General features: G+C 35.4%; 1 protein-coding gene across 11 annotated transcripts in view; it reads right to left on the bottom strand.

The window, feature by feature from the left end:
• NPAS3 (neuronal PAS domain protein 3) overlaps positions 1 to 23,294 on the bottom strand; it is a 613,181-nt gene that overhangs the window by 407,325 nt on the left and 182,562 nt on the right. For 8 of the 11 annotated variants that reach the window (XM_038179119.2, XM_038179121.2, XM_038179120.2 and 5 more), the window contains 2 exons: positions 18,813 to 19,057; positions 18,650 to 18,700 (listed from right to left, as the gene is read on the bottom strand). In XM_038179119.2, the coding sequence (XP_038035047.2) occupies positions 18,650 to 18,700; positions 18,813 to 19,057 (296 nt within the window). The remainder of the gene's footprint in view (positions 1 to 18,649; positions 18,701 to 18,812; positions 19,058 to 23,294) is intronic. The other 3 variants (XM_027458865.3, XM_072038932.1, XM_027458868.3) reach the window with 1 other exon arrangement.

Raw genomic sequence — 23,294 nt, 5'->3', positions numbered from 1 at the left:
TAATCCCTAAATACCCAGGATACATATGAGCTGGAACTTCACTGAGGTAATTTTGAAAGCCCGTCTCGTGCAAAGCATATCCCAAACATATATTTCACATGGCCTATATGAAAGGATATGATTCTTTTTTCATATTCACGTAGATTCTTTGATAAATAGCAAAGCTGAAGTAAGTCAATAGTAAATTAGGCCTTGTAAAGCTCTATAGAAAGACGTTCAACAAGTTGTTTCATGTCACTTTTCTCGATTTATGTTATAGATATGTTTATATTAAAAGATAAAGGATGATTTTTTTTAACATTTCTGTATAGAAAAATTATGTGCATAAACTATTTTTTTTGTTGTTTTTTGTTTTTTTTTTTTTTTCTGATTGAACTTTATCCACCATGTTTCATTTTGACTGAAACAGTGAAATAACTAGCATGTTGCCTCTCTGAAGCCGAAAGCAATTTCCTTTTCTAATTTTAGTTATGCAAAGCCTATGGGCATCATCAGCATTTAGTAATTAGTTTTATAATTACTGCTGTTTTGCTCACTGTCATTCAATTTTTCTTACAACATGGTCTGGGATTGAAACATCCCACATCCACAGCTGTGTAAATTGCCATCCATTTATAAGACAAAAAAAGTAACGTTCAACATACATCATTATTCAGTCAAGAATGTGTTATTGGTACTTAGGTGATCTCTGCATACGTAAAGCTACCCAGCAAAATACAAAGCAAAATGCAATTCAAATGCTTAATAAATGCTATATAAGGTATGAAAGTGTGGAGCATCTGAATCAGAAATTAAAAAATTTTCCATTAAATAACATTTCAGTCTATTAATGGTGCCTGTATCTGTTTCAAACATAATTCTTTTCATATTTTTATTTTTGCTTAAAGAAATATTCATGTACTGAGCAGGAAAACAGTCAAATTCAGATTTACTGATACTGCAATTTGATAAGTATTCTTATAAGAACTGATAGTCTGACAACGAAATACAAAATCAACTACTCTAGAACTAAATAACGGTGTAGTCTCAATAAAGTTAGATATGGTATTACAAAATATTCTTCAACCTTTACCAGTTACCTTTATAAACCTTAAAAATACCAAAAAGGTTTTGATATGACATTCATTTAAGCACCAAAATTTTTCTTGATGATGATTCTGGTCATATGTCCTTCTTCTATGGCAAAATTAAAGATTGGCTAGAATTCTTAGGGCAAATGAATTGTATTGTTTGGCAAACATATTTCAAAGCTGATAATTTTTTGTAATTTCTAATTTGAAACATATTGATTATGAGTTTTTATTAGCTGGAAACGTAATGGTTAACTAAGTGAAATATCTATATATTTTTTTTTCTTCTTAAAATAAGCATAATTTCTTCAAGTGAGAAAGAAGTGCCATATTTTCCAGGATAGGTCTGTTTTAAAATAAAACCATAGTAAGAATAAACCTCCCATGAGAGGTTCTGCCAGTGTCAGTTATCTACCTGGATGTTTACCTGTGAGAACATAGCCTCTCTCTTAGAGGGAAACGCCTTCCTTCAGCATAAGTTAGACCAGAGAGAACCAGTGCAAATGCTCAGAAAGTGAATATGGAATAGAACATCAGGAATGGGTTGACTGATATTTGTAATACCCTCCTTCCAACAGAAAGAGGAGACAAAATGATATAGTCCTTCTAATCTTATTCCATATAAGATTATATAAGCTTTGTCTAAGTTAGTTCTGAGAAAACAGCTGCTAATAAATATAAAGATGTTGTAAACAAAGGGCAGGATAGTACTCGCCCCAATGAAGGGGGCAGGTAGAGAAAACTAAACTAAAACTAAAACTAAAAAAAAAAAAAAAAAAAAAAGGCTGATTGCTTTCACAGATTTCTGCAGTAGTTCCCTCTATTTCCCTCTATTTGCAGTTCTGTGACATGGTCAGGAGTCTTGCATGTTTGGCTGAATGAATCAATGAAGGGAAGACTTCTTCTTGTTATTCTTTTCATTGGACAAATCTTAGTTTGGAACATATTTAGTGAAAACACACAGCATTTAACATGACCTGAGTCAGAAAATGTACGGGTTTCCCAAAGAGTAAAATATGAGACCCTTAAACAACTGTAGATAAATAAAAACGATGCTTTCCTCTAAGGATTATCTAGAGAGCATGAGACAAGAAGATCCTGAGTTAAGATATGGGCAGTCACAATTGGTTCTTTCTTATTGTTCCTCTTTAGTCCTCTTTAATCTTGTTTACAGATTAGCAGTTGTAGTCTACTCCACGCCCACCCTCACTAATAATGTCTATAGCCTGCAAATTGCCTTTGCAATTGCTGCAAGAAGGCTGTAGACTCCTCTCACACGCTCTCACCAGCAAGTTCATGCCTGATGCATGATGTGAAGCTTGATGGCAGCTGCAACCCCACCAGCAGCCTCTCTGAAGGCCACAAAATGACAAGGGGGGAGGTGTGTCACAAAAATTCAAAAGGGGCTTAGCTCTGTCAGGAGGTCCCTGACAAAAGCAGGAGGTGTACTTTGAAAGACTGATACTACACACGGTGCCAACAACTAACTTCTTTCTGAAACTTTGTATCTCTCCTCAAACTGAACAAGGTTTTGTTTTTGTTGTTTCGGTTGTTTTTTTGGGATTGAAACCCAGTCCACGAGAGCCAGTATACGGAAAAATATCATCTCTGTCCTCCTTTGACGGGGCAACCCTGGTAATACATACAGACTGGGCGACGAGACACTGGAGAGCCGCCCCGCAGAGAGGGATCTGGGGGTTGTGGTTGACAGCAAGTTGAATATAAGCCAGCAGTGTGCCCAGGCAGCCAGGAGGGCCAACTGCATTCTGGGGTGCATCAAGCACGGCATTGCTACTCGGTCGAGGGAGGTGATTGTCCCGCTCTACTCTGCGCTGGTGCGGCCTCACCTCGAGTACTGTGTGCAGGTCTGGGCACCACAGTACAAAAAGGATGTAAAACTGTTGGAGAGTGTCCAGAGGAGAGTGACGAAGATGTTGAAGGGCTAGAGGGGAAGACATATGAGAAGCAGCTGAGGTCACTGGGCCTGTTCAGCCTGGAGAAGAGGAGGCTGGGGGGTGAGCCTCATCGCAGTCTACAACTTCCTCGCGAGGGGGAGTGGAGAAGCAGGTGACCTATTCTCCATAAACACCAGTGATAGGACCTGCGGGAATGGTGTTAAGCTGAGGCAGGGGAAGTTTAGGCTGGACATCAGGAAGAGGTTCTTCACTGAGAGGGTGGTTGCACACTGGAACAGGCTCCCTAATGAAGTAATCACTGCACCAAGGCTGTCTGAATTTAAAAAGTGATTGGGCTGTGCACTTAGTCACACGGTCTAAACCTTTGAGTAGATCTGTGAGGTGCCAGGAGTTGGACTTGATGATCCTTATGGGTCCCTTCCAGCTCGGGATAGTCTATGATTCTATGGTTTGTTCCTTGATGAAGGAACACAAAGGAACCATATAACATGCCACACTTTCATATAACATATCACACTTTCAGGAAACAAAACAAAACAAAAAAAAAACAGATCCAAACGAAATCTGTAAAATCACGACTTACATATTTGTGCCTCTGAAATTTTGGGTTCAGTTACTAAAACATACAGATGCAAATGCAAAGCTTTTTCATGTTTGAAATATGTAACGATACTTATTGAAATATTACAGGAAACACACGAATAAAATCAGTTTATTTCTAATAGAAGTAGTATTTTGTTCATTGACACACCATTCAAACTAGGTGAAAAGTATATTATACACTAAGCCTTCTACTTGTTTGAATGTCACAACATTACACAGTATTTCAAAAACACCTGCAAAATGTCCTCATCATATTTTGTTCAGGACACCATACTCCTGTACTAATATAAAGGAGTATTATTTATGACAAATACCTTTTAGAAGTTAGGGTAACTGATTAAAAGGAATACATTGAGGTACCTGTTGAGTCATGGGTACACAATTTGGTGGTGAAAGGCTGAGAGACGTGGTTGAATTGACTTCTCTGCATCCCTATCAGTGAGAGCTGCTTTTGGAATTCTACAAAAGGGTCTGAAAAATCCTCTCCCTGCTTTGGACAGACCCACAAATATTAAGAAGAGGGAAAAGATTATTCATATGGATAAAATGTTGTCTGATGCACGGTGCAGATGACAATTTAGTAGCTGTAACATTGACTTGTTCTGTTAGCTTTTGAATAGACTCTGCAATAACATGTGCAAAGTATTTTGAGATCTTCAAATCTCCACATTTATCTCCAATAAACGTGAAGATGCAATATTGTAAATACCCAAAAGCTTCTTTATTTATAAAATATTCCTGGTCATATGTCCGTAAACTAATATCAGTCATGAAAATGGCATGAAAAACAGCACAAAAAGGTGTGAGAAATAGCATGACACAGATCTGATGCATCTTCAGAGAAAAGTTTCAGGGGAAAGCACTCCAACATTAGCAACGTTCAGTGACTTTCAAAAATGTATTTCTTCTCATTTTGTCAGTGTCTATTAATCCCAACTATACTAGCAGTCAAAGGTTAAAAAAGGGAATAAATTACCATTATTGTCAATCATTACGTACAGAGAAATAATTAACTCAGTATGTTTATTTATCTACTTTTGCTACTTGATTAAATGAATGATTGATGGCAGGTTCCTTGCTTTTTCTTTTTTTTTCAGTATAAATGATCAGTATGAAACTAAACAGAGACATTAAAATGAAATCATTAGAAGCATAAAATATACTACAGATGGACTCAGATGATTTTAAATTTCTTGTAAACTCTACTGTAACTTATTTAACTTTCTTGTTAACTCCACTGTAACTTACTAAAACACATGAATATATACAAAGAAAAACTATTAATAGCAGAAATAACCTGTAAGCTGACATACCCAGCCAAATACTGAGTACCCTTATTTAGGTTTACCTTTTTTTTTTCTTTTAAATAGTTTTAAAAGTTCTGTGGAGGAGTTGTGCAAATGAATACAGTTATCCACTTTATCCTTTGACAACACAAAACTAACCATGTAGACAAAGAAGCCAAAGCACTCTAATTTTGGCTATTGTTACGAGTAATCCAACCCTAGCAAACAGTTTAGGGAAAGAAGACATGGCAAATACAGTTAAGGTAAATTGAAAAGTTGGGTAACACAAGATGAGGGAAGATAGTGACAGAGATAACAGTCAAATATGTCTTCAGTCTACCTGTAATAGCATATCAAGCAGAGCAGTGGTGAGTGCTGCTGTCTCAGAGCCACAGGTTTCCTTTCTGAAACACATGCTTCACAAACAAGAGCAGCAAGACTTCAAGTTCTGATATCACTTCGTTTAATGTTGCATAGAATTGAAGTAGTCACCCCAAATTTTTGAGGGCAGACAAAATCCCATGCCTCTGAAGTGAGAGCTGAAGCACAAATGGAGGTTCTCCTGAGGTGTCCAAAAGACTGCTGTCTGGGTTAAAGTTGTAAAAAGAATGTAAGAACATTTTTGGAAAGTTAAGGGAATTGACCCAGGAGTCTGAGGAGACAGCTTTTGTACAGGACTAAAAAGAACGTAAAATATTTTTCTCCCAAAGCAATTCACAGAAGGAAATGGCTGAGAGCCTGAAATCTGTGTCTGCTACTTTTAGAATTTACTTTTTGAGAATATGAACTAAAGGAAGTCACTGACAAAATCTGAAGCTTAGTTTATAATCATGAACCTGGGTCTGAAGAAGGCACTTTTCCTTGCAGACAAGGCTTATGTCTCTTTCCATTACAATAAAATGCTAGAGACAGCTGAACTGAAACCATGCAGATAGCCTGAGTTCACTTAGCTCTAATTTTGAACCAAGGGACGTATAGACTCAGAATGGCTTTTCTTCTAATTTCCATACAAATTTTGGTTTCAGTTAACATACTGTCTTTAAAAAGTGACTTCATTTTCCTTGCAAAGCCCTAACTTCTGTGCACCACAGGATTGTGAATGTGCGTCTGTGGGGGCAGATGCTTGTTTGGAGAGATCTTCTGGATTGTGCAGGCAAGCCAACATTGTAGTTGTACCTCTTCTGGCCCATTCAATATCCCAACTATGAAAGCCTTGTTCCCCAAAAGATCACTTCCCCAATTTTACCTTGTGGTGCCCACTCTCTAAATTCAGTTCTCTCTACCACAGTCTATTCCTACTGAAATAACTCTGCTCTTGAGACAAACTACAAGTAACCTTCAGCATTCACAATTATTCCTGAGAATTTGCCTCTTGACATTGTTTAAACCTTTCCCAGAACCACTACAGTGAGAGACAAATAGATGTTAATTCCCAAAGTAAAAAACAAACAAACAAAAAAAACTATTTGTATTACACCAAAATGCACATTAAATATTTTGCTGAGATAAGCCAGAGAATATCATACTGGAATAGACGCTGGAATTTTTATTTCTGGCTCTTATGACACTGTTATTGAAATATTGTGTTCAGCTGTGGTTTTCTCCATTCTGAAAATCTTAGAAAATTGGATAGGACTCAAATAAGAACTACAAGAGTGATTAGACTTCTGAAAGTCATTCCCTATAGTGAAAGACTAAGAAAGCTCAATTTATTTAGTTACTGAAAAGAAGGTTAAGAGGATCACAATACCTACATGTGGAAGAGATTTCTGACAGTAGGCAGCTCATTAATCTAGTGAAAAAGGCATAACAAGATCCAGTGTTTGGAAGCTGAAGCTGAAATAAGACTACAAATGAGGCACACTTTTTTCACAGTGACAGTAATTAACCGTTGGAACAATCTGCCCAGGGATGTAGTTGATTCTTTATCATTTAAATGCTTTACATCAACATAAGATACCTTCTTAAGAGATAAACCTGTATCTCAAACAGATGCAGAAATTACTGGATGAGGTTTTGTCTTGAGTCTGCAAAGGGTCAGACTGGATGCTTACCACAGCTGCTTAACATTGTACCTTAACAAAAAAAGTTCTGCAAGTGCTCTCCACTTCAAGAACCAATCACTTCATGACCATCATATCCTTTGTATGCAGTTCATTTCAAACTGAACAGAGCTTTCCCCCAAATTTTTCTTTTTGTTCAGCAGGTGAAAGACCAGCACTTTCAGGACACACATGGGCATCTTCAAAGATAATGCCTACACTGTATTCTCTGGCATCATCACTGCTAGAGACCAAAGAGCACCAAAGCTGCAAGTGAGCACACACTGGAAAACTCTCTGAGCACTGGCTGTGCATAATACTTCTACCCAAGGAACATCTATGGGGGTGGCTCCAAGGCTGGTAATAGGTGAACTCAATATGCAGACCTTGTAAAAGACTTATCGTCTCAAGGCAGCCATGTGGCCTCTCAATTCAGCCATCTGCATGAAGACTGCAGTTCCTTTATGTCTTGTGAAGTTGTTGGAAAACAGCTACAAAAGCAAAATGTACAATGAGGCTGAGTGAGCCGTTACTTTTCCTCTCAGTTCCTTAGTAGTATATGTGAAGCTTGCCCATTAAGTCTTCAGGATAACAAAACAAAACAAAACAAACAAAAAAAAACAGGAGGGAAAAAGGATAGAAACTAGAAGGTACAGAGAGCCAGACATAAAGCTAGAGTTTATACACAAAATAAGGAGAAAACTAAACTTCCCATTTCTACCAACTACAGGAAGGGACAGAAATAAATATTTAAAATGTCAAAAAAAAAAAAGAAAAATTATGCATCATTCAGAAAATGTTGTTAGGGTGGAAGCCCACAGAAAATCACACCTGGACACTTGTCACAGGCTTCTGTGGACTTCTCATATCATATTTCTTAGAATATCTACTTACTTCCTTTTTTTTTTTTTTTTTGGTGACACTTGGCAATGAAGTCTTTAAAAAATAACGTAGGGATTATTTTTCAAGGTATACCTAGTTAAGACAATATAACACAGAGTTTTAATATGAAGCTGATTAAAAGTATTTCTCCTATTTGATTGCTTTGTTATCCAGCCTGAGTATATGTCCTAATAGTTATTCTGAAAACTATTCACAGAAATGGGTTAAATTTCCTGGTGAAATGCTCACTAATACAGTATTCTTGCAAAGGACATGAAGATGACCTTCTTGCTAAAGAACTGGACTCTTAATCTTAGGACATGGGAAGAGGGCTCTATTCCCTGCTCAACCACACGCTTCTCATGTGATACTGAGCAAGTCACTCTTGGCTGGCTTTGCAAATGTGCTCAGCAGCTGCTTCTTATGATCAGATTACCAAAGTGCTGAAATCTTTTGAAAATCTGGCTATTTATTTTGTTGCTGAATAGGATCAGAGATCTTTTGAAATCTGGCCCCAGTTGGGGTGCTGTGCTCTTTTGAAAAGCTAGCCCTAAATCTGTATATGCCTCAATTTCTCTATTAGCATTATCAGCGCTGTTCGGCTTCATCAAGAGGATGAGAAACAGCTGGCATACACAGCAATTCAAATTTGAAAGGGGATACATAAATGTAGAGTTGTTCTGATAGTTACAGAAATATCACATGTACTTAAAAAAAAAGCAAGGAAAAACCAGCTCCTGATCTTTCCTAAACTTCTACACAGTTGTGGTTTTCTATAAATCGTAAAGTGAGATAAAGTTGACAATATCATTCTGCTTGCTGTATGAAATGGTTGGGAATTCTCTGTATGCGTAAAAATGTGAACAAAAATATTCCTCCATCTTCTTTTTATGAATATGCATTTAATGACTTTCCAGATGATGAAATAAGACATGGAATTTTGTACTTAAATGTGGCACCACCCCATGCAAAGCAAAGCAAAAACAGTTTTTATATAATACAAATAGAATGCAGTGACAACACATGCATGCTTGTGCAGATGCACTGGGCTAACTGTGTAAAAATTATAGGGACTGACATGCTCAAGCACTGAAATTAAGGTAAACGTTTTGTAACAGCTCCAATTATGAAGATGACTGTAGCACAACTGGAGTTAAGTAGTTTATTAGGGATTTGCTTTTCTTTCCTTCCTTAGAAACAGGAATCACAGTATGACTAATTTAAATGGATTTAAAAAGAAAAATATTCATCTTGGCTTGAAAGCCAGCAAACAAACAAAAAACATGTTTCTTAAAGGAGCTGAATATTTTATAGCCTCACCTAAGTTCCCAGTGGTATGGAGATTCCTATTTTGCTCAGCCTCAGAGAGATGTAGAGGCTTACATGTTCTCTAAATTGTAAGCTCTCTATGAAGGGTGTTCTTTAATTACAGACAGCTAATGAAAACAGTTTTTACTGATCTCTCTAATGTCCTGGGAAAGTCTTTACTATGGATTCATTGTATTCTACTTTATATCCCTGATTGAAATGGGAGACCACAAGAGCATAGGGATTTGGTGGAAACTCGATTTCCTTCCTCCATCTTCAAAGAGAAGAGCTGCAGAAATTAGGCTGCGTTGATATTGTGGTCAAGCATTGGTTAGACTGTGGTTATACTTGCATTTTATATAGATATAAAATAACTGCACTTTGGTTTTGAAATTCTACCTTGAATACCTAAATCTTGCTCTGTTGACCACAGGTATCTAACACAGCTATTACACAAAAATTAAGAGCTATTATTAAATCCATCTACTTTAAACTTCATTTCCACAGCTCCATTATTTATGCCAAATATTTAGACAGTCACTTTAGAAAATACTAATAAATATATAATTGTAAGCATATGAGATGTAAAACACAGATTTGCTCTTTCCATTAGAAATAGTTTTTCTTTCATTTGAGACAAAATATTTGAGTCATAACTGTTGACCTGTAATGTGGCGTGATGTAACTCTGGTAAAAAAAAAAAAAAAAAAAAAAAAAAGAGTAAATAAAAATTTAAATAGCCTATTCATAATAAAAACATCTTTTTTTTTTTTTGCATGTATGTGTACATGTTTAAGGACTGCTACATTCATTATCAGGTGGTTAATCTATTTCTTCTTCTTTTTATACAGATGCATTTATTATCACCCTCAATGATTTCAATGAGATCTAAAGAAAGAATTAACTTCACTGGAAGTATGTGGTAGGAGTTCAGATGACCCAGAAATCCAGTAAACTACATTAATAAAAGAAAGGTATTGCTAAACTTTATTGAAGTTAGCAGGACTTTAAGCATGTTCTTACATTCTTTGCTCAGCTGAGGAGATTCAGGTATGATGCCTATACTGAAACGTTTAAATCCAACCATAAGATCCGATTCTTCAACCACTTACAAAATGGATCACTACAATATAATCTTTACAGAGACTCTGTTCAAACCACTCTTCACAGCAAAGTCACTTGTCTTCTGTTCAAAATAGGACAAATGAAAAGACAAAGAACACTTTTGTCATATAACCCTACAGATAGCAACAGCCTTTTTTCATTTTACATATCAAAACTACAGCAATGATTACTTTTTGTCTGTTTCTGATTAGTATAAGCAAAAAGCAGAACAAGCATTTTTGGCACACCAGATTTATTGCACATCTGTAATTGGCTAACCCCATCATGTGCATTATTTGAAAAAGTTATGTAGACTGTACATACTATTTAAGATATTCATGCTTCTAAAAAAGACCACCTGGAGCTAACCCATGCAACATAAAACATGAACGTAAAATCATATGGAAACATTTTATTAAGGGTTTTGGAAAAGCAGACTGTTGTGGTATCAACCTTTACACAAATTTCTTCTGGATGAGTAATTAACTCTCCTTAACAGTACACATGATCATAAAATGAAATCAAGAAATTAACTTGTTTTTAAATTGAAAGTTCTCCCTGTCTTGTTTTACTATAATCACCAAAGTTGCAACCCATGCAACTGTCAATAAAATTCTCCTCCTGATGTATTTTCAGTCCACTGCTGAAGGCCATGCTCTTGTGAAAACCCACTCAGCCCATACTGTCAATATTCCCAGCCATGAATTAGAATTAAAATACTATCTTTCCACTAGAATGAGAAAATTACATGAATTTTGAATGATAGAGTGGATGACTGTCCATAGACATGCATATTGAAGGATGGAAGACTGAAGCAGTTATTTTTTATTATTATTTTCTTCTGGTGGGTTTTCATGAGTTTTTCATTACCAAGACTGCACTCAGAATTGAAGAACTGTAGCTGCAAACACAGTGATAATTGAAGGAATACAAAATGGAAGAGTCAACACCGAAACTGAAAAGAGGAAATAAAAACTGGCCAAGAAAAATAAATGAATAAATTATAAATTTAAAAATAAATTAATTGTATTAAAAGAACAAAGAAAATGCAAAAATGGCCAAACCAATGTAGAAGAAGAGAAAACAGAAGATGAATTGTAGTACAATAGAATGGAAATAAAATAGCAGCTTCAAGTAACAGAAAAAAACATTAAAGTCACCTGTTCTGTTTTCTTGCTCATAAAAACAATTACTGTTTGGTTGTTTTGCTATTTAATTGTTAAGTTGTAAGGTGGAGTTCTAGCAATAAACAACTCTTCCAGGCACTGACATCTGATTGACAACATTTTAGAAAGAGCATTAATTTGTTACCAGCAGTAAATGTTTTGCGTCTCCACACAAGTGATGGATAGAACTTTTTATGACACAAATAAAGCACCATCAGAAACTAAATCATTCTATCATTTCTGCTAGCTCTTCAAGTATCAGGTAGGTTCTTTTTTCCTCATTTAAAAAACAAAACAAAACAAAACAAAAAAAACCTGAAAAGTGCTTTTCACATTATTCCTGTTCTGCATCACAAGAAAACCAAAACATTTCCAAGTCTTGTAAAAAAAATTAACTACAAAGCAACAGCCACTATCCTGGATTTAGGATAGTCAGTATGAAAATGACTAGTGTGATTATAAGACTAAAGAACAATTTATTTTTCTATTTCGTTGTCCTGGAAAAAAAAAAAAAAAAGGAGGTTTGATTTACTAAGTTCCACGGATCATTGTCAATGATCTTTTGATCAAACATCATTGTAATTTGCAAATTTTAAATCAGCAGCCATATTTACTGCCAGATTATTGCTGATCATGTCCAGAGCAGTTTCTGAAGAAATCCACAGAAGCTCCTTTGTTAATAGTACCTTTCTTTTAGATCTGCTTTCCAGGATCAGTTATAACTGATCAGTTAATGGCAAGGTGTGATCTGCCAATATAATATTCCACTATTTTAAAACTAAATTCTTATGAACCAGTAAATTAAATGCCTTAAAATATTTCACTATAGACTGTATATCTTTGTTAATTGACTAGCAACCTCAGAGAATTAGGCTTTGTTTTACAAAAACTACTTTTCACTTATCCATGTTTATTGAAAAAAATGTAATTTTACCCTTACCTTTTCCTTAATTTCCCCAGTAGTATGTCTATAACTGATGACAGACTAGCTAATCTTCATTTACCTATGTCTCTCCACTGGCTCCACTGGTACCTTCAGAACTCATGTCATTCCAGTTTTTCTTTTTTTTTTAACTTTTCCCCTTGCAATCTTATCTATCTACAACTTCCATGACATGAAAGAGATGCATTTAAAATTAATTTAGTGGGACAAATATATTTTCAGGGTTTTTAGAGCCCTTTGATATAAGTTATCCCAGGTCATTTGATTTATTCAAGATTAGCTCTACTGGATGCCACCAACTGTTTTTCAGTTAACGAACAGTTTTGTACAGTACTGACAAACGGTATAGTATGAACTGTTTATCATCTGATTTTGTTTCCAATCCGTTAGGACATTTATCTGTCTTGGAAATGTGGTACTTCAAGATGAGTTGTCCACAAAGATTCCTTGTAATAACATACATATGGGATAGGCCATGTTTTGTACAGCAGTGCACGTTGGGTCTGCAGGGACTAAGCTATAAACAAAGGCACATTTTCCACTGATGCTCATGTTATTAGCAAAATCTTCTACGTTGTAATCTCCATTGGTAAAAATAAAATAAAATAAAATAAAATAAAATAAAATAAAATAAAATAAAATAAAATAAAATAAAATAAAATAAAATAAAAAATGTCAGGATGTCAGAACTGTATGAGCATAGAGCTTATCTCAAAAAAATGTATTATTATGTATCTTTGATAAAGAACTACCAAACCCAAGGAGATCTGAATACTTTCAGTTGTTTTACTGATATGCTGGGCAATGGAACCCCCTTCCATTTTTCATGTTTCCTCTTTTCTTTGTCAACTTCCTGCACCTTAGATATTCCAATTTATCTTAATTGCTATATATTCCCCTTTTATTCCCAAAGTTTTACATAAATACACATAGATGTGTTTATTATTGCATTCAATTTCATTCTGAAAAATTATGCCATTTTATAATTTTCAGGTGCCTAGAAAACCATCACTTCATGTTTTTCCTTTAAGAGTTCTAGTAAACTTCTATTCTAATTTCTCTATCTAAATTTTTCCTCACAATCAATTTCACATATAAGTTACGCCATTAGACAATTAGTCCCTCCAAAGCACTGAGTATATTGGTTGGCACCCTACTCCATTTGCAGAGATTGAAAGCAATCAGGTCATGATCACTTGTCACTAGGCAACCACCAAGTCCGAGTCCAGTATTCAATTCATCTTATCTATCACAATGAGATTCAAACAGAGCTACCTCATTTTGGGTTCCATATCTTTCATACTAGAAAACCATCAATAATTCTCACAAAGAACATTATCTTTTTACCGCTGACTGCCTGAAATTTCCAGCACTCACTTTCTACATTTAAACATCACCTAATAGACTTTTTATTTAATCTTTGTAATAGGCGATTAAACAACTTACCACAACCGCACTACCGCTATGACCAAATAAACAGGTTTAGAATGGGTAGATAATACATTTAAAATCAGTGTTTGATACTTCTACACAGCCAAAGCACTGTATAGCAGCTTTTGCATCAAGAGGAATCAGATTTTCCTATCAATAAGAAAAATGCCTGCAAGATATGGAGTAATAAATTACAACACTATCAAGGATTCTCCAGCACAAGAGCAGAAGTTCCATGTGAAGCTGGACAGCCAGATTTAGAGGCCCTTTTCACGACAAACAATATTGCCAAATCATATGTTAAAATATATTTGCTGTGCCATCTGAATGATCTTTTCCTGTCTGACAGTGAAAAACAGCGTCTCAGACCAAAAATGTTGAGGTAGAAAGTTTATTTCTTCACCTCTATGGATAGTTTCCCTGAGAAGGAAGTGCATGGCAGCTCAGAAAGGAAGGTGATCTCAGAGGAAAGTTTATCAGTTTGTGAGGTTTAGCAGCAGAAGGCTTGTACTGTCTTGCTTCTCCTACCCAGAAGACAACATATAAAATGTAAGAGGTGACAAGAGATAATATTACTTAATCACTCACAATAAGATGATTCAGAAGGGAACTATTTATTTACCTCTTAAAAATATGTACTTATCTAGCATAAAAAGTATTATAAAAAGTTATTTAAATTAATGAAGGTAATCCTACTTTACATTTAGGATAACTAGTACCATGCTTTCCAATTATTATTATTGCTTATTTTCTTTCCCAGAGAATTCAAAGCACAAAGCACAAGACTCAACCCCAAGTTCCACAGTATGCTAAAACAAAGTTCATTTTTAACCTATACTTTTATACTTTGTTTGCACTGATAACTGACCCTTTGAAAAGCATTATAGTTTGAAGGAAATGTGCAACTTTTTTTAAAGTATGCGTGTTCTTCTGGTGATTGTCAAAAGATTTTTCATTTTCTCACCAATGCAGTTGAAGTGACATTGAATGCTTTATTACAGGTAACACTTCAGAGTCATATTTAGTTATAAGACAAGAGCAATATAGAAAAATACTTTAGTCCTCCACAAACTTTTGACAACATCTGATTTCTTTTCATATGCCAATGTATTAATTTCAGAACACAGATGTGTAAAGCTACTTGATTTCAGAGCATGTAATGCTAAAAGAAGAGATAGCTAAAGTAAAAGTGACATGCCAGTCTGTATTGTTTACTGAAGTCCTTTTCACTCCTCACCTACAATCTCATTCACCTCATCTTCTCTCAAGACAGAAGATAAGCAAGATTAGGTAAAATAATTTTTGTCTTAAACAAAATAAAGCACAATAAACCATTTAAAACTTGAGATTGCAGATAACCTCTTAATCACTTTTTTTCATTCAAAGAAAAGACACCTAAATTTGTCTCACACACTCTTAGTTTCCATGTCATATTCTTCAGCAGGAAATTATACTCATGGCCTTGCACAAACAATTGCATTTCCAAAGACAAAAATAACCACAGTTTACTAAAAAAAGAATAAAAATCATTATAGCAAGTTTCCAAAAGGGTTTACAGAATTAGGCAGAGACTACTGCATTGACTGCTGCTTCAAAAGAAACAGAAATGGCAAGTGCTAACAACTGTGTTCAAGACGAAGAGTCAGGAGCCTTCCTTTTACAGTGATGGTGATCCTAATTTAGAACTAGGGTCCAAAGCTCGCCCGGAAAGGAGTTACATGGTATGACTTCACTTCAGCCACAGACATTCCACACATCACAGAACATAACAGCACCTTACACTTCCTTCTCTCCCTTTCGTTCTTGACTTGGAAAAAAAATATATAGCTTGGTGAAAACAAATCACATAGTGAAAAAGAATATAAAAATATAAGGTCAGGTAATCAAAACACATGAGAGGCCTTCAAGTGACATGCCACCTAAGACACCACTACTGTCTGAACACACAGTAAGTGCTATAAGAATTCTTCCATTCTCAGATCAGAGTTTTCAGCAGAGTCACTCAGTGAAAAAACAAAAAGCTTAGTATTTCATTTACTTTTCTCCTCAGAATATTTCCCTTAAATACTGGGAGTCAAAAAAAGACTTCAGGAGGGTTGGAAACAAAGAGAAATAGTACTGTAATTCATAACATACTGTATGTACTATGCAAAGAATAACAATTCTTACTGACTCTAAATAACTTTTTGATTATTTTCTGCCCTATAGGAATTATGTCCTGATCTTTAAGAACTTTAATCTTTAAACTCATCTGCTGCAAATTGTGTATTTGTTTACAAGGTCTAATACTTCCTACATATAGAAGGCCTTAGACAATGCACCCAAAAAATTGACTGAAGTCTGCTGATGGAAGATTTATCCATTTTTAGCAAATGTCAAATCATTGGCTATTGCTTTTAAGATTAATAAAAAGATATAATGGTTTCTAGATAGCCTCTAAATAAAGATTACTATGAATGGAGAAATGATTTACCAATAGTCACCACAATGAGATTTCTTTAAAGGTTACAATCATCAGTTATTTAGCTGAAACACTGCTGAGAATGCCTGGTCATTTCTTGAATAATGCATCATGTTCGTTTTAGATTTGATCTGTATTATAACAATACGGATATTTCTTAAATAATGGAGAAAACTATCTGTTACTTCCCAATTGCTCAAGATATTTCCATGAAGTAATTGACTCTGAAAATATTATATGAAGTCACCTGAGTGTTCATTTGCAAGCAAAACTTGTAGTGATCACTACACAATAGGCATAAGAGAACCTACTCATCAGCCTTTATAGACTTTTAAGAAAAGCTGTGATAAATACAGGGCAGAGTAAAGGACCTTCCTGAAATACTCAATTAAAATGATTAAATTGCTGTACAGTACTGGGGAACAAATTTAAAACTAGGCTTTGAAATTTAATTATTAACATAAGCAGACCATCACATTGCAGGGGGATGGGGGGAGTAACACAGGGGAGCAGTTGCCTATGCAGCATAAGTACCTCTCATATAATTTTCCAAATACCTTTGAGTTTATTCAGGAGATTGCTTGGACTTGCACAAGGTGTAACATCCAGTGTTTCATTGTAGAATTATCAACTGTACTTCATATGAAGCTGCAAGCTATTTATATGAGCTTATCAATATGAACTTCTTTAAGGTCAGCAAAAGGCAACCTTAATAAACAAAAATTAATTTCTTTTGATGTAATTTCACAAATGTTTGATCAGAATGTGTAAACAGGTTTTCTGTGTAAAGAGAACTGGTGAAGTAATAAAGCATACCTGTACTGTACAGTTAAGCCTGCTTACAGTGAGTTCTTATACAATGGAATTATTAGTAATAATTATTTCACTAAACTGACAAAAAATAAAATCCTAATCACCTTTAAAAAAAATCTACTCAAATAGAACAAAAATTAAAAATCCTTCTTTATCCCCCCCCACAGCCCTCATGCCTAGAAAAATGGGACCCATGTCATCAATGGATAGAGAGACGTTAACTGTTTACCTAGCTTTTTTATACAGAAAAACATGTTAATCTAGACCAGACTATTTATGCTTTTATCTAAGAATATCTTTTATCTAAGAATAAGGTTTTATTCTCCTTTTAAAGTATTTCCTTCATTACAATCCTTGCCCAAAAGGAAGCTTCAGTATTCATATATATATTCTTATTCCACAAGAGGATAATGAAAAACAGATCTCAGATACTTTTAAAACATACACAGAGACCTGCAGACATCAGACTTTCTGTAACACAAGGCAGCTTGTAGCAGCTCTGCGTGTCAGTTGGGTACAGGAATTTGGGAAGGAATTATTTGTTTTTACAGATCGATCATAGATCCTACAGCAAGGAGTCTACTTTATACTCGTCTTGAAGCATTGTTTAATTACCTGAGAGCAGAGTTTCATCCTGAAAACATTGGGAAGATTTGCATATTATATCAGAAGCCTGATGAACCATGTTGTACTTGTGCTCTGAATGATGTAATTATTACCTTTTTTCTTCATGAAGATTATATATGGCATGGCAGATAATATAAATGAAATATATGAAGTGACGCAAATATGTCCAGCTACTAAATCATCAGCCTCAAAGTCCTTTGGTTGTTGCCCTCCATGTCTACTGCCCTCCATCCACTGAAAATTATAACTTTGCTTAACTAATCTTGCTTCCTTTAAATAGAAGAGCAAGTAAAAGCTCTTTGCACTGCCACTACCAGTAACCCTTCACGGACAGTTGTAGTTTAATAAGGTTCTCTCACGGTAATTTAAAATACTTATTAGACAGCAAGATCACACTCTTCTATATACATAGCATGAATAAAAAAACTACACAAAACATTCAGTTTATCCAAGTTACTAGAAGCACTAGTCAGCACCAACATGCATACAGCCTCTAAAAACAAATATCTGATTTTTCTATTAACAGACTTCTATGGCAACTCATGTCTAAAACATTTGTGGCCCAACAGCTTGTTTAAGCATGAAAAGAGAGTATTTAATATTGAAAATAGCATATTTTGGCTGAAGTCTTGATACATGCCTACAGGCTCAAAAGTCAAAAATAATTTCTGTACATGTTTAAAGATGATGAATAAAATCCTGGTCTCTGATCTGAAGATTTAAAAATTTGGATGTGATGTTCATGAACTGGGAGACATGATTCTGCCTTTAAGTTTTAGTGACAGAATTAAGAGATTGAGTTCTCAAATCAAGGAATAACACCATGTTCCTCTCAAATGCATTATTTTATAGAATATTAGAATAGGAAAAGTAACGCGATCATTGCTAAATAACTTTGAATTATTTAATCTTTTACCCAGAACACTTACAGCTGTAATACTTATATCAACAGGTTTCTTGTTAAATAAAAATAAATAAAATAAGAGGTTTATTTCACCTTCACATGGTGTCTTTCTCATGCAGACCTCAGATTTCCACATTTGTATCCCTTTAAAGGATTTGATATGCAGGGAAAGAAGAAAGGATGATGGTAAAAATTTCAATTTAGAGGTTACTAAAGGCTGCCATGTTTGATACAATACAACGTATTTACAGCATACCTTTTACTGATGTATTAGGTGGAGGTCCTTCCATTCTCAAGTTCCATGGAGGATCGCCTTGATTAGCAAAGTCCCTCATTTTCAGATAGCTAATTGTAAGTCGGATGATGGATGCCTTGTCAAGCTGGCTGGTAATGGCTGCAGGCAGCGGCAACAACTTTGCCAACTCATAGAATTCAAAATTCTCCTTTCCCCGGCGAGATCGAGCAGCATCTCGGGACTTTTCCTTCCTCAAAGCTTGTAAACTGAAGAAAATAAACAAAGTAGGGCATTCATCAATATTAGTTTTCTGTCACATTTAACCAATTTGCTTTTCCATTGCTGGTCTTCTATACAAATTACATTTTCAAAATGTTGTTGTGTATGGATGTACAGAATTCAGGATATATTTAATGGTACTCCAGTCTTTGAATAATTAAAACTAATGATAGTACTTGAGTTTTGGTTGTAGACATGCTATGTAATGACTATTAACTCATTTCAACAGCTTCTTCGGCTATCCTTCCTTTTTCTGATGCCAGTCACAAGAAAGAATTCCCAAGAACACAAGGTTTATCTACACAGATGCCATTGCTGCTGCTAACCCACTGTAACCCATTTTTGTCTACATGTGTACCAGATTCTGACTCTGGTGGGAAAGGACGCTAGAAACAGATGTCTGAAGTGATTGCCACCTCTGACAGGGGTTGCAGTGCAGGCAGCCAAGATGACCAAACAGGTTGTAAAGTAGCTTCTGAGTCACATAAGTTTACAGAAGTCTGGTGTTATAGTGTAAATCTGCTGGGATTTCAGGAAGTTATTCTTTATGAGCTGTTCAGCTGTCTTTTTGTGGGAACAGTAACCTTTGTCAGAGGTGTGAGAAAGCAGTTAATAGTTATGTGCTTCATGTTTCTGATTGTAATTAACTACCACATATGTCAGACTCCTAGACAACTTTTTGATCAGAAAAGACCTTCTGCCTTATGCTAAGGAGGTGGAAATGCAGAGACATTCATTTATTCCTGTTTTACCAATGTATCTCTTGCTACCACCCATATGCAAGCCCTAAAAGTAACAGTTTTTATTCCTGAGTTATTTAATTGGCATATAACTGCTGAACATGCCTTGGATCTTCAAGACTGCAGTCTTTTCCTGAAACTCAAAGTAAACTCAAAATTCAGTTTGTTTCAATATATAACACTACTTTACAAGGGAAAAGAAACTTTTCGTTTGAGGCAGAGGTTTGAGGCAGACAGAAATGTACAATACACTTCCCAGAAGACCTGAAGTCTACGTGCTGATGTTGGTGTCTGCCAATCACTGCATAAGGTAAGTAGGAACATTTCTAGTCTCTCACAAAGACTATTTTTACTGTCTCATTTGATTCCTTGTTAGCTTGATGAAGTTACAAACACAAATCCATTAAGTAGGCACTGGTTTACAACAGAACTAAAATTCAATTAGTTTACAATGAAACAGCAAACACTGTGCTCTAGCTTCTACAATTGTCCCTGAAACCTTGGATTTCATCAATGCACAACATACAAAAAACATGACAGTGTGAGGTAGATCAGTAGAATTTAGGCATGTAAATCTAATACCATGATTCTGAGACTTCTATTTACCCATTTTTTTCTAAAATAGAGATGATTTAAACTACAAAGATTCTCTTATTTTAATATTCTTATCCACTTGCATTTTTATGACTGCCTCTGCCCAAGATAGACCTCAGACTTGAAAGGGCAAATCAGCTAGGCCCTTAAAACACAAATGAAATCCCTCCCTCACACTGCCCTGAGAAAGATTAACAACTCATATTCCCTACACAGTTGTATTTAAAAAGACAGCCTAAGTAAAGAGTACAGATGGTAAGAGATCAGGATACCAGGAGGAAATGCCACCTCCTTAGCCACAGGCAAAGATGTTCTATTGAATCCCATAGTAAGGTACCTGCTTGTCTTCATGAAGTACCAGCAGCTACCTTCAGGTTTTGAAGTTAATTTCTAGGAGACAAATAATACTTCGGTGTTTTTGGAGATGCACCTGTCCAATTCTGAATTTTAAATATCTACCATCATAGATGTTAAAAATCCCTCGAGAAGGGCATTAAATATAGCCAGAATAATTATTTTACATATATACAGAAGCCTAGAAACTGCAGCTCTGTGAGGTGTGAACCATCCAATTAATTTCAGATACCCTATACAAATTAAATACACTAGTAACGTAAGAGAGATGCAGGCACGTATCTCTGCTCAGTATCTTGCAAGTGAAAACTTATTTTCAGGGTACAAGTAATGACAGTTACTCATCTGTCATCACATTTTATTCTCCAGAAGCCAAGTCTAAAGACCCCAAATTCCCTGATCAATTTGAGGAGTCCAGAAGAGTTAAGACTCTAGATCTATTCTGAAAATCTTCACCAAGAGCCTTTGCTCCATACCATCCTTACACAGCACCTAATTATACCCCTGTGCATGAAGGGGACTTTTTAGAGATCCTTGGTAAAACATGTCAGAAACATTGCAGATCTCAGCAATTTCTGAAATTAAAGGGTGTTAGAAATTAAAAGGTGATAGATTATTCCTTAGCAACACCAAAACCTGAATCCACATTTTACAAGTGCTATATAAGGTTCAGGAGATTGCTGAAACTGAATAACAAAGTTTAACTTATATAAACTTTTGACGCATTACTGGATTGTTAACAGTTTTGCAATAGAAGCCTGCAAGCTGAAGAGTAAGGCTACCTGTGTAAGTACACAGCATACTTTGAAAGCCACTTGTGTATGTTAAAACTAGTAGAATGAAATAAACTCCCAAAGTACAAATAATGGGGAGTCAATATAATATAGGCACAAAAACAACCCCTGAGAAACATTAATATCAGTAACATGTTTTTCCTCCTGGCCATTTGGTATGTTGTTGTTTGTGGAAGCTCCACCAAGACAGTCAAGTCAAGGAGTTCATAACTCTTGGTATCAGTGCATTATGCTAAGTTTAGAAACAATGTCTGGCAAAACACACATATAAATCTTAATTTCTATACTATGCAATTCTACCATAGAAACACTTGTAGCTTGGTTGCTGGGGTTATGCTGATACAATGGGTCCTTAATTTGGGAGTAGCAATTTCCTCAGCAGGAGGCAGGAAATCATTAGATATACCCTAACCATCTCTGGCACCTGTGATTTTGATAGGCAACATCAGCTTCATCATAAGATGCTCTTAACAGAGGAAAGTGCTGGCACTGAAAATACCAAGAAGATGCAATAAGAGAGGGATATGCAGCTCACAGCAAAAAGCTCTGATGTTGATACAGAGGGAAAACACATCTTGGGCCTCGTCACATGACATTGAGGTTAGAGGTGGTTCTGGTAACATAAATGAATTTGCTAGAGTACCAGGGTGCAGACACTTAGAAATTCCTGCAGGCCCTTTTACTAATAAGAATTAAGGTGAGAGAAACTTTACCTATGTTTATTATGTAGATTTCACATTCAGAAAACATCCAGAATACAAGTATTGCACGTGTCTTACCCAAGGAGTAGTACTTAGATAAGGTCTCCCAACAGACAAGCAAATCTACATAAACTATCCACACTGCCAACAAGAAAATAACGAAGTGTGAAACATACCCAAGGGACACAAAGATTGCTCCCTTCTTGCTGTCTGTGGAGAAGGGGAAAGAGCTCAGATAATTGGAGAGTGCATCCCTGCACGATATCGAAGGATGATGTCATCATACAATAGTAAAAATTCATGCATTCCCCCTAAGAACGTACTTGTATAAGAATTTCCATAGAGTCCACTCAAGAAGACAGGTTTCCAGTTGCTAGCTTCTTGATAATTATGAGATGCAATAGCATATAAACAGAATATTTAATGACCAGAAAACTAATGCTATTTTGGATAGAAGGTTTCTACTCTGTGTGTGTGTATGTATATGTATGTATGTATGTATATTTCCTTCTAGGACTTTTGTAGATGGACTGATATAAAGAGGATCTGCTTTTACAGATGAAAGGGTACAATAAATAATACTGTATAATTTTAAAATGTTGTACACAACATTTCTAAAGTAAGTTTTCTATTGAAGACATGATAATATGGTGTTGCATAAAAGTTTTATTGGTACTCATAACTCACTCATGATTTCATTGTGCTTGTGGTCATTCCAAGCTTAACCTGCTTCATATTTTATTCCACATCATTTTTATACATTTTATATTCATTAGCCTACATATGCATCCATATCTATGTGCACACCCCCAACCTCCACATCTGACAGATCATCTGTCAACTGAAAGATGGGACAAGGACAGCTCCTAATTTCTGTAGCATATAATGACAATTAAATATTACAAGATATCAACAGATGCACTGACCTACATTAGCAAGGATTTTTTAGCATATCAATACCTATGTGGTAAAAATCAGTGAAATAATTTAATTCCATGAGTTTTCATTTTGAATGAAAACAAGGCAATGGTTACGGTTACA

The sequence above is a fragment of the Anas platyrhynchos genome, chromosome 5 (assembly GCF_047663525.1).
Source record: "Anas platyrhynchos isolate ZD024472 breed Pekin duck chromosome 5, IASCAAS_PekinDuck_T2T, whole genome shotgun sequence".
Lineage (NCBI taxonomy): Eukaryota > Metazoa > Chordata > Aves > Anseriformes > Anatidae > Anas > Anas platyrhynchos.
This window is presented reverse-complemented; position numbering and strand designations above follow the sequence as displayed.